The following is a 14,960-nucleotide window of genomic DNA, read 5'->3' as shown; positions in this document are numbered from 1 at the left end:
CAAGTCCATCGGGTTGGATGCAATGTATCTGAAGGTGCTGAGGGAGTTGGCTGATGTGATTGCAGAGCCATTGGCCGTTATCTTTGAAAATTTGTGATGATCAGGGGAGGTGCCAGATGATTGGAAAAAGGCAAATGGAGTGCCCATCTTTTAAAAAGGGAAAAAGAACAATCCAGGGAACTACAGACCCGTCAGCCTCACCTCAGTCCGCAGAAAAATCATGGAGCAGGTCCTCAAGGAATCCACTTTGAAGCACTTGGAGGAGAGGAAGGTGATCAGGAACAGTCAACATGGATTCACCAAGGGCAAGTCATGCCTGACCAACCTGATTGCCTTCTATGATGAGATAACTAGCTCTGTGGATATGGGGAAAGCGGTGGACATGACATACCTTGATTTTAGCAAAGCTTTTGATACTGTCTCCCACAGTATTCTTGCCAGCAAGTTAAAGAAATATGGTTGGGACTGTAAGGTGGATAGAAAGTTGGCTAGATCAGTGGGCTCAACAGGTAGTGATCAACGGCTCTATCTCTAATTGGCAGCCGGTATCAAGTGGAGTGCCCCAGGGGTCTGTCCTTGGGCCGGTTTTGTTCAACATCTTCATTAATGATCTGGAGGATGGCATGGATTTCACCCTGTCAAGGTTCCTCCCCCACTCTGAACTCTAGGGTACAGATGTGGGGACCTGCATGAAAACCTCCTAAGCTTACTTTCACCAGCTTAGGTTAAAATTTCCCCAAGGTACAAAATACTTTTATCCTTTGACCCTGGATCTCCACTGCCACCACCAAACTCTAACTGGGTTTACTGAGAAACGTAGTTTGGACATGTCTTTTCCCCCAAAATCCTCCCAACCCTTGCTCCCCACTTCCTGGGGAAGGTTTGGTAAAAATCCTCACCCATTTGCATAGGTGACCACGGACCCAAGCCCTTGGATCTGAGAACAATGAAAAAGCATTCAGTTTTCTTACAAGATGATTTTTAATAGAAGTAAAGGAATCCCCTCTGTAAAATCAGGATGGTAGATACCTTACAGGGTAATTAGATTCAAAACATAGAGAATCCCTCTAGGCAAAACCTTAAGTTACAAAAAAGACACACAGACAGGAATAGTCATTCTATTCAGCACAGTTCTTTTCTCAGCCATTTAAAGAAATCATAATCTAACACATACCTAGCTAGATTACTTACTAAAAGTTCTAAGACTCCATTCCTGTTCTATCCCCGGCAAAAGCAGCATACAGACAGACACAGACCCTTTGTTTCTCTCCCTCCTCCCAGCTTTTGAAAGTATCTTGTCTCCTCATTGGTCATTTTGGTCAGGTGCCAGCGAGGTTACTTTTAGCTTCTTAACCCTTTACAGGTGAGAGGATTTTTCCTCTGGCCAGGAGGGATTTTAAAGGGGTTTACCCTTCCCTTTATATTTATGACACACCCTCAGCAAGTTTGTGATGACACTAAGCTGGGGGAGAGGTAGATGCGCTGGAGGGTAGGGATAGGGTCCAGAGTGACCTAAACAAATTGGAGGATTGGACCAAAAGAAATCTGATGAGGTTCAACAAGGACAAGTGCAGAGTCCTGCACTTAGGACAGAAGAATCCCAGGCACCGCTACACACTGGGGACCGACTGGCTAAGCGGCAGTTCTGCAGAAAAGGACCTGGGGGTTACAGTGGACGAGGAGCTGGATATGAGTCAACAGTGTGCCCTTGTTGCCTGGAAGGCCAACGGCATATTGGGCTGCATTAGTAGGGGTATTGGCAGCAGATCAAGGGAAATAATTATTCCCCTCTATTCGGCACTGATGAAGCCATATCTGGAGTATTGTGTCCAGTTTTGGGCCCTCCACTAAAGAAAGGATGTGGACAGACTGGAGAGAGTCCAGTGGAGGGCAACAAAAATGATTAGGGGGCTGCAGCACATGACTTATGAGGAGAGGCTGAGGGAACTGGGGTTATTTAGTCTGCAGAAGAGAAGAGTGAGGGGGGATTTGATAGCAGCCTTCAACTACCTGAAGGCGGGTTCCAAAGAGGATGGAGCTTGGCTGTTCTCAGTGGTAGCAGCTGACAGAACAAGGAGCAATGGTCTCAAGTTGCAGTGTGGGAGGTTGGAGTTGGATATTAGAAAAAACTTTTTCACTAGGAGGATGGTGAAGCACTGGAATGGGTTACCTAGGGAGGTGGTGGAGTCTCCTTCCTTAGAGGTTTTTAAGGTCAGGCTTGACAAAGCCCTGGCTGGGATGATTTAGTTGGTATTGGTCCTGCTTTGAGCAGGGGGTTGGACTAGATGAGCTCCTGAGGTCTCTTCCAACCCTAATCTTCCATGATTCTATGTTAGACCTGTCTCTGCTAGACTGGAGAGCCCAGTATCAAATATCTGTTCCCCAAGTAGGTATTTATAGACCATGGGTGGCCAACCTGAGTCTGAGAAGGAGCCAGAGTTTACCAATGTACATAGTCAGCGACTTCGTGGCTACTCTGGGGCTGGAGCACCCATGGGGAAAAATTGGTGGGTGTTCTGCACCCACCGGCAGCTCCCCGCCCCCCCGCCCCAGCTCACCTCTGCCTCCTCCCATGAGTGCAACGCCGTGTCCTGCTTCTCTCCCCTCCCTCCTAGCACTTGTGCCATGAAATCGCTGTTTCGCGTGGCAAGTGCTAGGAGGGAGGAGGAGGAACGCGGCATGCTTGGGGAAGAGGCGGGGCCAGGGCAGGCATTTGGGGAGGGTCCAATAGGGGCAGGGAGGGGGCAGAGTTGGGGTGGGGCCAGGGGGGGCACGAGCACCCACCAGCGCCAAGGAAAGTTGGCGCCTGTGCCAATGTACATTACTAAAGAGCCACAGTCAAAGTCAGCAGCCCTGCAACTGCTCCCCATCCCCTGCTCCCAGCGCCTCCCGCCCACCCCGCCAGTCAGCATCTCCCTCTCCTTCCCCACACCTCCCGATCAGCTGTTCCGTAGCATGCAGGAGGCTCTGGGGGAGAGGGGGAGGGGGAGGAGCGAGGGCACGGCAGGTTCAGGGGAGGGGGTGACAAGGGGTGGAGTGGGGGCAGGGCCTGTGGCAGAGCCAGGGGTTGAGCAGCGAGCCCCCCCGGCACATTGGAAAGTTGGCGTCTGTAGCTCCAGCCCCGGAGTCGGTGCCTAGGCAAGGAGCCGCGAATTAACTTCTGCAGAGCTTCCGGCACAACAGGTTGGCCACCCCCGTTACAGACTGTGATTACGCTGCCCCTTAGCGTTCTGTTTGCTAAGCTAAATCAATTGAGCTCCTTGAGCCTATCAATATAAAGCAGGCTTTCTAATCCTTCAATCATTCTGGTGGCTCTTGTCTGAACCCTCTTCAGTTTGTCAGCATTCTCCTGGGATTAGGTTGTGACCTGTGTGGAAGCAGATGTTCTTTTTCAGCCCTCTTTCAGCCATTGGTGAATGCCGTTGCCATTAGCTGCCATTCAGCTAATGTGCTCTTGGGTGGTGCAGGCATGTATAGCACCTGTGTGAAACTAACAGGGAAAGGGGCTCGTGTAACTTCCTTAGAAGCTCTTTTGTCTGAGTACATTACATCTGGCCCAATTTCTCCCTTAAATGATGCTCCAGTTCCATTTGTTTAGTGCTTTTATTTTATTTTGGGTTTTCCTTCCATTGCATCAGACAGCAAACAGTCTCCAACAGAAATTCAGCTAAGTTGCTCAAGAAATCCAGCCAGACACAAACCGGAGTTGAGGGAAGCCTGCAGACAGCTAGCAGAAAATTAACAAACTGAGATGTCAGTGTAAGCTGGAGACTCCACGCGGTAGAGGGGAGGGTCAGTTGCAGAATCTGCAATGTGCCAAACACTCTCCCCCAGCTACTGCTTGGAGTCAGAAATACTAGGAAATGTTACATGACTGTGAAAGGATGTTGTGAAGGCCGAAAATATAACTGGGTTCAAAAAATAAATAGGTAAGTTAATGGAGGATAGGTCCATCAGTGGCTATTAGACAGAATGGTCAGAGATGCAACCTCATGCTCCAAGTGTCCCTAAATCCCCCGTCTGCCAGAAGCTGGGGGTATATGGCTGGGGATCGATCACTCAGAATTGGCCCGTTCTGTTCATTCCATCTGAAGCATCTTGTACCCTTGCCAGAGTCAGTATATTAGGGTAGCTGTAGCACTTTTACATGCAAGATTGATTCAACGTTTACAAAACTTGTCACGCGATAAAGAAATTCAATGCAGTTCGTCTTTCCGCCGGAACTTTAAGAGGGGACTGGATGACAGCGTATAAGCAGAGGTGGCGAGTTATATGGGCCCGTGGTGCCCGTGGTCCATCCGTATTCATGAAGGTGGGCCCAGCTCCACCGATGTTTAGGCCCTAGGCCCCGTGCTTTGGGGGACCCCGTGCCATTGGGCAGCAACATGGGGCACTCTCACCTCTGGGGCAGCGCCCCCCCCGTCCCTGGAGTCGCTGTGTGCTGCGGGGAGGCCCCAGCGCTGACCCAGCTCCCAGCCCCGGCCAATGGGAGCTGCAGGGGTGGGCCCCAGCGCTGCCTGGCCTCAGCTCCACAGCAGGGAGCGGGAGGGAGCCGCAGGCAGCGAGGGAGCAGCAGGAGCCTGCCACTGTGAGACAGACACACAGACGCAGCCGGGAGGTTGTGAGGACAGACAGATGGAGCCGTGGGCCGGGGAAAGGAGCAGTGATGGGCACTCCCGGGGCTGGCATAAAATACACAGTACAGAGAGTGCTTCCTGACGGGGCTATAGCAACGCCCCCCTGCAGAGCAGACTCGGGCTGCAGCTGGCTCTGTCCATCACTCCCCCCCGCCCCACAGAGACCCACACCACTCTCTGCCCCCCCCTCGAAAGACCCCCAATGGCCCCTGTGCCCCTGTCACCCCTTTCCAGAGAGTCCCCCACTTTGTGCCCCCAGAGACCGCTCCCCTCCCCCCTGCTCCCTAAAACCTCCCCCTTTGCCTTCCCCCTCCCCCCCAGCCCCTTGGCCGGAAGGCTCCCAGTCTATTGGTCAGTGCGGCCAATGGGAGCTGCACCTGAGGCAGGGGGCCTGCTTGCAGATGCAGACCTGCCTGGTCGTGCCTCCACAGCACGGAGAGGGGAAGTCACAGGTGAGCAAGCCCCAGTCATCATGACCACAGGCCCAGCAATTCTCTGGGTATTTAATTTCACTGAGGCAAGTAATTCAATCGACTCTTCCTTTCCAGACAGTTTGTGGTTTTTCTTGTAAGAAACCTTACAATTTCTTTGCAAAGAAGTCCATGTATAGTTTTTTCACTTGAGAAGTATATTTTCTGGTTGTTCATAAGCTCATTTATTTTGTTAACTCGGTTTCATAGGCAATTTTAAAAGTCACTTGAATTGTACCTGGTTTTTTCCATTGGTCCAAAACCACATGGAAGATGTGTAGATTTTTATTTCTGTGGGCCAAACCACCCTGTGTAGAAATGTAAATATCGGAGCTAGAAAATCTCTGCAAGGGTAAGGGTCCCTTCAAGAAGTTGTCCTCAAGTCATTCATTCTTCTGGGCAGTCCATTCTATTGTTCCCTCCTATAGTGATAGTGACAAGTGTTCCCACCCACAGGAGAGAGGCAGAAGCCTGGGTCAACCCTGCAGGGACTCTGCCTCTTCCCTTGCTCTCTGTCTGCTCTCTCTACCAGCCCCTTTGGTCTCCCTAGGATTGCCCCTACCATTACTCCCTCTGGGGCTTCTTTCTCTGGAGCTTCTTATGAAGTAAAGTCTGGCATTACAGGTTCTTATCTCTGAAATGTATTTAATTTTATGTATTTATTAAGTGTTAATTAAAGCACTATGGGAGTCCCCCTCAGCCCTCTGTATAAATTGATCCTCTTCTTTCCATATGTTTTGTCCATAGGGTTTTCTGCAGCCCTAGGGCAGCCAGCAATAACCCCTGTGCCTTTGCAATGGGGTGAGGGAAGGGAACCCTCTTTATGTGATTTGCAAGAAGTGTTATCCTTACTCAAGGTACCAAAAGTGTTTAAATGATATAAGTACCTTGTAAAATCCCAAAGCAAGCTCATTTTCATTTCTCATATAATCTCATATACAGTAGACCAGGGGTAGGCAACCTATGGCACGTGTGCCAAAGGCAGCAAGCGAGCTGATGTTCAGTCGCACTCACACTGCCTGGGTCCTGGCCACTGGTCTGGGGGGCTCTGCATTTTAATTTAATTTCAAATGAAGCTTCTTAAACATTTTAAAAACCTTATTTACTTTACATACAACAATAGTTTAGTTATATAATATAGACTTATAGAAAGAGACCTTCTAAAAACGTTAAAATGTATGACTGGCATGCGAAACCTTCAATTAGAGTGAATAAATGAAGACTCGGCACACCACTTCTGAAAGGTTGCTGACCCCTGCAGTATACACATATTTTTCATTAATTATATGAGTTGAATTTATTATTATTATTGTTGTTATTATTAGCTAGATTACTGGGGGGTTTTTTGTGTGTGGCAAAATGTGTGCTATTTTATGGGTTGAATGATTGAATGACATAATACCCCCCCACCCCCAATGTCCGTCAGCAAGTCCGGTAATTCTGTCAAGTGTTTGTCGCACAACATGGTGGTGCCTACCCCTGCCTTGTGCTTTAGGGGGTCACGGGGTCCAGGGTGGCCTGGGGAGTTAGCGGGGGGCCTGACCTGGCCCCAGCCCCAGCCCCAGCTCGCTCCACCTCGCTGGCTCCCGGCATTGCTCTGCTCCACCTCACTGGCTCCCGGCATTGCTCAGGGGCGGGGGCTTCAGGGAAGAGGTGGAGTGGGGGTGGAGTGGGAAGACGCGGGGCGGAACAGGGTTGCTTGCTGCTGTCAGCACCAGGCACCCCGCTAACCCCCAGGCCACCCTGGACCCCGCATCCCCCTGAAGCGCAGGGCCCCCCAAAGCACAGGGCCCGGGGCGGTTGCCCTGGTCTGTCCTATGGATGGGACGGATCCATTTGGGCACCACCAAAAATTATACAAACCTGCCGCTCGTGCGTATAAGTACTTACATGGGGAGAAGATTTCTAATAGCAGATTGCTCTTTAGTCTGGAAGACAAAGGCAGAATGAGATCCAGTGCTTGGAAGTTGAAGTAGACAAATTCAAACTAGAATTAAGGTGCATATTTTTAACAGTGAGGAGAATTAACCATTGGAACAGATTACCAAGGGATGTGGTGAAGTTGCTGTGTTTTAGAGCCTTTAAATCAAAATTAATGTCTTTCTAAAGCAGTGGTCTCCAACCTTTTTATGCATATGATTACTTTTTGAATTTAAGTGCAATCCAGGATCTACCCTACCCCTTCCCCGAGGCCCCGCCCCTTCTCTGAGGCCCTGACCCACTCATCCGCTCTTTCCTCCGTTGCTCGCTCTCCCTCACCCACTTTCATCGGGCTGGGGCAGGGGGTTGGGGTTCGGGAGGGGATACGGACTCTGGGCTGGGGCTGAGGGGTTCGGAGTGTGGGAGGGGGCTTCAGGCTGAGCCTGGGAAAGGGAGTTGGGTGCAGGAGGGGCTGAGGGGGTGCAAGCTCTGAGAGGGAGTTTGGGTATAGGAGGGGGCTCCAGGCTGGGCCAGAGTGTTGGAGTGCAGGAGGGGGTATGGGGTACTGGCTCCAGGAGGGGGCTGGGGTTGGTGTGTGGGCTCCCGCTGGGGGGCAGTTACCTCGGGCGGCTCTTGGTTGGTGGCTCAGCGGGGCTAAAGTGGCTCCCTGCTGCCCTGGCCCCACGCTGCTCCCAGAAACGGCGAGCACGCCCCCGCAGCCTGTGTGTGTGTGGGATGGTGGGCAGGGGTCTCCGTGCGCTGCTTCTGTCTGCAAGCACTGCCCCCCGCAGCTCCCATTGGCCACAGTTCCCCGTTCCCGGCAGCGCTGCTGCGCCACCGGATTTTTAGCGGCCAGAGATTGCAATCAACTGGGAGAGTCTCCAGGATCGACTAGTCCATCATGATCGATTGGTTGGTGACCACTGTTCTAAACTATATGCTGTAGCTCAGACAGAAATTACAGGTTTGATGCAGGAATCACAAGGTCTCTTGCCTGGGTTACACAGGATGTCTGCTCAGAGCTGATCATAATGCCCCATTTTAAAACGTAGCCCTAACTATGGAGTGGCTATGCGGTGTTTCCATAATTATCTATTATACCTGGTAGAGTGAGCTGATGGTGGTTCCACAATTAAAGGAATAGACATAAAGCTCCTAGCCTGACTTCTTTAAGGCCCTTTCCTCAGGGCTTGTTTATTAGTCACCAAACGGTCACAAAACACAGAAAGCAAATCAACTGAAATACAGGGAATTCCCCAAGGCTTCCCGTGCTTTAGCTAGTCAGGAGAAGAGAAAGCACAGCTTATCCCATAGATGCAGCTATGTGACAGGAGGCTTAAAAATTAAGTGGAAAGGAGAGCACATTCTTGTATTAAATTCTGTAGCTATTTAGAGTAATTTCCATAGCACTGTATTAGTTTTATCCATATTAAATTATATGAGATTTTTCCGTGACGGTAACTCAATGAAAAAAGGTCAAACCTTGGCTGGGACAGAATGGATGGATGGAAGGAGAATGTGTATATTGAACTTTGCTGAGGACAGCAAAATACCAGACACCTTTCCTGCCCCACATTGGAATCTGCTGAGGACATACTTATTTTCTGGTGAGAAATGCCAAGACCCATAGCTGTCATTAGAAGGCCTCAGCCATCACAGCATCCACTAACACCTTACTGGGACATTGGGGTCAGCTGATTCAGAAGGAAAGGCTTCTTCTAGTGGATCACCAGCACCACAGCCTGCAGCACCTGGGTTTTTCTAGGAATTCTCTCATCCATGAAAAATCTCACAAAGCTCCAGGAAGGTGTGCAATGTGGTATAATAGAAACACTTATTTTCCTTTATTGACATCTCTAGCATGACTCATTCTGCTGGCTGATTTCAGAGAGAAAGAAAATGTTCTCCTGGGCTGTTAGCATCTATGTCTGTAGGTTAGACTGTGCTGGAAGCAAAGCTGTCCTTCCCTTGACAATCAGGTTGTGCTGTTACCCTGATTCTCTCTCATATCCCTCTGGGATCACTTTCTTCCCTTTCAGGTGGAGCCAGGAGTGCTACCTTTGGGACATGCCTCTGAGGAGTATGAAAACTTTCCTCCAAAAAGTGTGGTAGCAGACCCAGAGAGCAGTCAGCAAATACAGCAATTGGTGAGTTGCAGTCCCTTTCCACAGGCTCAAAAGGGGACTCCACCTGTGGGCCTTTCTCCCTCAGAGTGAAAGCAAGGCTTTCTTGGGATGAAATGCTACAACTGTTTCAGTTTTTACATCTCTGATTTCATATGTGGGATTTGGGGTAAAGTCTTCCAGGTGCTTGCTGGTCTCAGAGTGAGGTGCTGGGGAACTGGCCTGTGCCAAGAACCAGCTGCAGAACAGGTGGTCAAAGTGTGACGGGTTCCTGGGCTGCAACCTGGAACTGGGGTAAGCTGAGCACTCTGTCCTATCAGTCTGGGCTCCTTCTCACACTGTGATGCTGTGACAAGGTATACGCCTCTGGCAGGTTCTGCACTTAAACAGACATCCACAGTGTAAGTTTATTACCCAGTCTGCCACTTCTACAAAGGAAAGTGGATGTGCACCAGCCCTTGCACCCTGAGCAGATTTCCCAAGCACTTCAGCCAAAAGCCCTGTTTTAGGTAAAATATAAAACAGATTTATTAACTACAGACAGATAGATTTTAAGTGTACAGTAATAAGTAATACGTGTACAGATCAAAGTTGGTTACCTAAGAAATAAAAGGTTTCAGAGTAACAGCTGTGTTAGTCTGTATTCGCAAAAAGAAAAGGAGTACTTGTGGCACCTTAGAGACTAACCAATTTAATTGAGCATAAGCTTTCGTGAGCTACAGCTTACTTCATCACATCTGTAGCTCATGAAAGCTTATGCTCAATTAAATTGGTTAGTCTCTAAGGTGCCACAAGTACTCCTTTTCTTTTTAAGAAATAAAACAAATTTACAGTCTCAGTTCTATAAACTAAACAGGATTTGAATCAAGCAGTGTCTCATCCTGATAGATGGTAGAGTTCCTTAATATATAGGCTGGGATTCTCCTTTCCAGCCTGGGACCGCTTCCAGTCTTTGTCCTCCAGTGTGCTTTCAGGTGTTGAGCTGGGGGGTCAGGGGGGGAGTGATGATGTCACTTCTCTTTCATAGTTTCCTCCTTCTTGCTGGAAACATCTATGTTTGTGAGGTGGGTCAAGCAGCCTCCATTGTCTATGTACTATCTCTGAGAAGTCTCCATTGTATAGATTCCTGGGACAGTCCTTGTGGAATGTGTATTCCCTTTAATGGGCCATCAGTGCATCTGGCTCCTCCATTGTTGCACCTGAAAGGCTGGTTGTGGGTGTTCCCAACCTCGCAACATCTTTCAGTAACACACACATAGCAAAACTTCATAACTCCACATACAATGATAGCACATACAATCCAACAAGATATTAATGTTCAACAAATCAAGCCCTTTCAAATAACATAAGATAACATAAGAATGGCCATACTGGGTCAGATCAAAGGTCCATCTAGCCCAGTATCCTGTCTACTGACAGTGGCCAATGCTAGGTGCCCCAGAGGGAATGAACAGAGCATGTAATCATCAAGTGATCCATCCCGTCTCCATGATACCTCATAAGGCATACTTTGTACAAAACAGATCATAATTATATCAGCATGGTAAATATGGGGGTGCCAGGGTACTGCTTTAGAGCACAGAGTGTCACACAAGGGCATAGGCACTCATGACTTCCCTCATTCACCAATGCCCTGGATGTACACATTCCAAGGTGTTTTGATCACTGCTGGCTGAATGATATATATCAGATGAAGCAATCAACCACCTCAAAACTAATTGAAAGTGAAAAAAGGTGAACATCTGTTTTGCTTTTCTGGGCTTACACTTTTTCTAAAATGGAATAGGTACATCCTATCAGGGACATAGGAGAAATACCATGTAACTCATATGTCCCTTATGAGCTACCCCAACAAACCAGGCTTGTTCATAGGGTATTCCAAGTTTAACAGCCTGATAATGTTCATAGGTATCCAGAGGAGCCAAAAAAGGTAGCAAGTGGCTAGAGATGTCAACACATATTGAGCAAATTTGTGCTGGCTGTTAGTTACAGTCTGGATTTGAACCATAGCTGAGTTAATACCTTTTTTGCAGCTCAGGCTGATCCTTCTGCATAGCGCTAGCCCTTAGCCCTGTATTTTGCATGACAGAGTTTACAAAGCTCCCCACTTGTGCTAGATGTCATGCCATGTACTGCTTGTCATCAGCATGATTCAAGTGGGAAAGCAGAGAGCTATGTCCAGAACTGAAAAGGTGGGAGGAGGAAAGGGGCCCATAAAAATAGCTGGTTAGCTTATTGAGTTTTGTTTGGGCATTTCTTGTTGTCTTCTTAAGAGCTGTCGTTAACTTTTTTTCAAATAATTTTCACAAAGAGATTTTCATGTGGAAGAGAAAAAGCTTGTGTGGTGTTAGATCAGGTAAGCTGTTTTGAATTTCACGTGCACCATGAGACATCTCTGGGATGCTGGTCTCTGTTTGGTCCAGTGTTTCTTCATGGCTTCCTTTGCTTTTCTTGTGTAGGAATTTGAGCTCAGGAAAAAGCGTAAAACATGTGAAAACCTTGAACATGAAGTGAGGAAGAAGCACAAAAGATGCAAAGAATTGGTAAGCATTGTCTCTCTCTACAGCTGTGAGTTTGATGTTAGATGAATGGTTAGATTGCTTCATTCTTATTTGGGATTTTTTTCCTTGTTTAGCTAAAGTAATTTCTTTTCCGTCTCTTATTTCTCATTTCAACAAAATCACAAATGGGTTCCAACCTTTATAGCCTAAAGTTTAGTTCATTTAGTGTTTCAGCTGGTTGCAGACCAAATGTGTAGATTCTTCTGCATTAAATTAATCTTAATGTATGTAGTAGGGAAAAATAATTCCCTCCACTTGAAGGATTGTTGGGTGAAATTCCCCCTGTGTTATGCGGGGGTGTGGGTGTGTGTGTCTATGTGTGTCAGGTTAGAAGATATTAAAGGTCCCGACCAGTCTTAAAAATCAGTTGGGAGGAAAAATGTAATTAGAAAAATTTGAACGATGATTGGAATTGTTTAAGAATACTTCAAGAGAAGCCTAAAAAGCCACGGTCAAGGAAGAAGGCCGTATTGGTTAAAAATATGACCTGCTTCAGAGAGGAAGTGAAGGCAGCTATAATATACATATAATGTATATAAAAAACAAATGGAAGAAAGGGGAAGTTGACAGAAATGAATATAAATCCGTAGCAAGGAGTTGTAGAAAATTGATGAGGGAAAAAAGAGACACAAGGAAAAATCGATGGCCAGCAGAGATAAGGACAATAAGGAGTTTTTTCAAGTATATTAGGAACAAAAATAATCCTGACACTAGTATTGGTCCATTATAAGGTGGAAATCGTAGAATTATCAGTAATAATGCAGAGAAGACAAAAGTGTTCATTAAATATTTCTGTTCTGTATTTGGGAATAGTGATGATATTATCATATCATATAATGACACCTTTTTCATTCCATTTGTATCTCAAGAGGATGTTAAATAGCAGCTACTAAAGTTAGCCATTTTTAAATCAGCAGGTCCAGATAACTTGCGTCCAAGAGTTTTAAAAGAGCTGGCTCTGGGCCTTGCTGGACTATTAATGTTGATTTTCAATAAGTCTTGGAACACTGGGGAAGTTCCAGAAGACTGGAAGAAAGCTAAATGTGCCAGTATTTAAAAAGGGTAAATGTGATGATCTGGGTAATTATAGGACTGTCAATCTGACATCGATCCCAGGCAAGATAATGGAGTGGCTGTTATGGGAGTTGATTAATAAAGAATTAAAGGAGGGTACTCAAACTTATGCCAATCAACGTGATTTTATGTAAAATAGATCCTGTCAAACTAACTTGGTATCACTTTTTATATGTTATAGTGTTTTAACAGCAAATTAGCCTGGGGACAGTATGCAAAAAGCAAAAGTTATTACAATAAAACTTAAAGCTAAATCCAAGGTTATAAAATATTACAATATTTATAAGGATTAAAAAGGAGATATGCCATTAATCTGTATATGATCCCTGTGCCACTTGCCTTTTCCTTATATCAGTGGCTGACCATGCCATATCCAATTGCTTATTAATATTCTCTATTCTCCACCTGATTAGGGATTTCACATTTTTAAACTTAAATCTAATTTCTGATTAGAAGAGTGGCTGGAGTATTATTTGGGAGACCAAGGATCTTTCTAATAAATTTGTTTTGAATCACTTCCTGTCTCTGGGATCAGACTATCCCCACATTTCTGCTCCATACAAAATTTGAGTGCATACCTTAGCCTCAAACACTCGAAGGGCTGGTGCAATTAAGTTTCCCCCATGAGTGCACGTAAAATGTAACACCACTTGCATTGAATCTGAGATCTTCTCTTTTGTTACCTGAATATTCGTATGACGCAAACCATTTTGTGAGAACCAGATACCCAGGTAGGGGAAAAGAGCTAACTTGTTCAGTATATTGTCTATCAATCCTCCATTTATGCAACCACAGTCTCTGATGAAAGATACTTCTGTTAGCTTTGGAGTAATTTATTGAAAGGGCTTCCCGGTGACAGTACCAAACACATTCTTATTTGATTTACAAATATGTGCCTCCTATGGGGAGAAAATTGTATGCACCTTTTGTTGATCTAAAATCAGACTTTGAACTGATTGTTAGGGACCATCAGTGAGGCAAATTGGAGATTGCTGGAACAGATCCCTGATTACTACTTCTTTTAAGAGCTCTTCACAGACAAACAGTGGATAAACCTGGATGGGGGACTAACTGATTCTATCCCAGTTAGAAAGGAGGTTTGATGGGGGTGTCTAGTAGCCCCTTTTCTTTTTATCTTTTATGATGTGGTTTTAGCATTAAAAGGGGATCAGTATTTCCCCCCTAAAATCATGAATGCCCCTGTGTCTGTCATATGATATGCAGAGGATATGGTTCTATGGTCACAAATATCTTTAGCACTGAAGTGTTTATTACATGGATTTGGTATTTTTTTTGATGAGATTACTATTTTGGTTGATAAAGATAATAGTGTTGATGTTATATACTTAGGGCTTGTTTTCACGTACAGCACTACAGAGACACAACTGCACCAGTAAAGCTGCTCTGCTTTAGTGAGGATGTTTCTATGCCGACAGGAAAGCTGCTCACGTGTGTGTAGTTAATCCACCTCTGCGACAGGCGGTAGCCATGTTGATGTGCTGCCGACATAGTGCTGCCTACGTGGCGGGTTAGGTCAGCATAACTACATTGCTCAGTTGTGTGGATTTTTCACTAAGTGAAGTAGTTATACCAATATATGTCTGTCCTGCAGACCTGGCCATAGACATCTGTAAGGCATTTGACTTGGTACCACACGGCATTTTGATTACAAAAATTAGAAAAATATAAAATTAACATTCTGTTTGTAGTGTTGTTGTAGCCGTGTTTGTCCCAGGATATTAGAGACAAGGTGGGTGAGGGAATATATTTTATTGGACCAACTTCTATTGGTGAAAGAGACAAGCTTTCGAGCTACACAGAGCTCTTCCTCAGGTCTGGGGACGGTACTTGGAGCATCACAGCTAAAGGAAAGGTGGAACAGATGGTTTAGCGCAAGTCGTTAACACCTATTCTATGAGACCATTCATGGTGAAGTGGCCCGTTCACCTCTCTCCAGTCACAGGACAAAACAAGGGGTTAGTGGGTTACAGGTTGTTGCAATATGCCATAAAATTCAATATCTTTGAGTCTGTGATTTTTAGTGTCTAGTAAAGTTTTGAATTTAAGCTCCCAAGATCTTCTTTTGAAGATGTTGTTCATTTTTCCTTTGAGGGTGAGGACTGAGAGGTCAGATATAGAGTGATGGTGAAGTGTTCACCCACAGGTGACAGGGTG

The 14,960-nt window shown here is 46.3% G+C and overlaps 1 protein-coding gene across 15 annotated transcripts in view; it reads left to right on the top strand.

Annotated features, from left to right (window-relative positions):
• TSPOAP1 (TSPO associated protein 1) overlaps nt 1-14,960 on the top strand; it is a 231,743-nt gene that overhangs the window by 56,915 nt on the left and 159,868 nt on the right. For all 15 annotated transcript variants that reach the window (XR_012155490.2, XR_012155492.2, XR_012155491.2 and 12 more), the window contains 2 exons: nt 9,067-9,174; nt 11,610-11,693. Coding sequence is in view for 12 of the 15 variants with exons in the window: in XM_073316132.2 (XP_073172233.2) it covers nt 9,067-9,174; nt 11,610-11,693 (192 nt within the window). In the remaining 3 variants the exon portion in view is untranslated. The remainder of the gene's footprint in view (nt 1-9,066; nt 9,175-11,609; nt 11,694-14,960) is intronic.

Source organism: Lepidochelys kempii, chromosome 17, assembly GCF_965140285.1.
Source record: "Lepidochelys kempii isolate rLepKem1 chromosome 17, rLepKem1.hap1, whole genome shotgun sequence".
Lineage (NCBI taxonomy): Eukaryota > Metazoa > Chordata > Testudines > Cheloniidae > Lepidochelys > Lepidochelys kempii.
The sequence above is the reverse complement of the archived record's forward strand: the minus strand, read 5'-3'. Positions and strand labels throughout refer to the sequence as shown.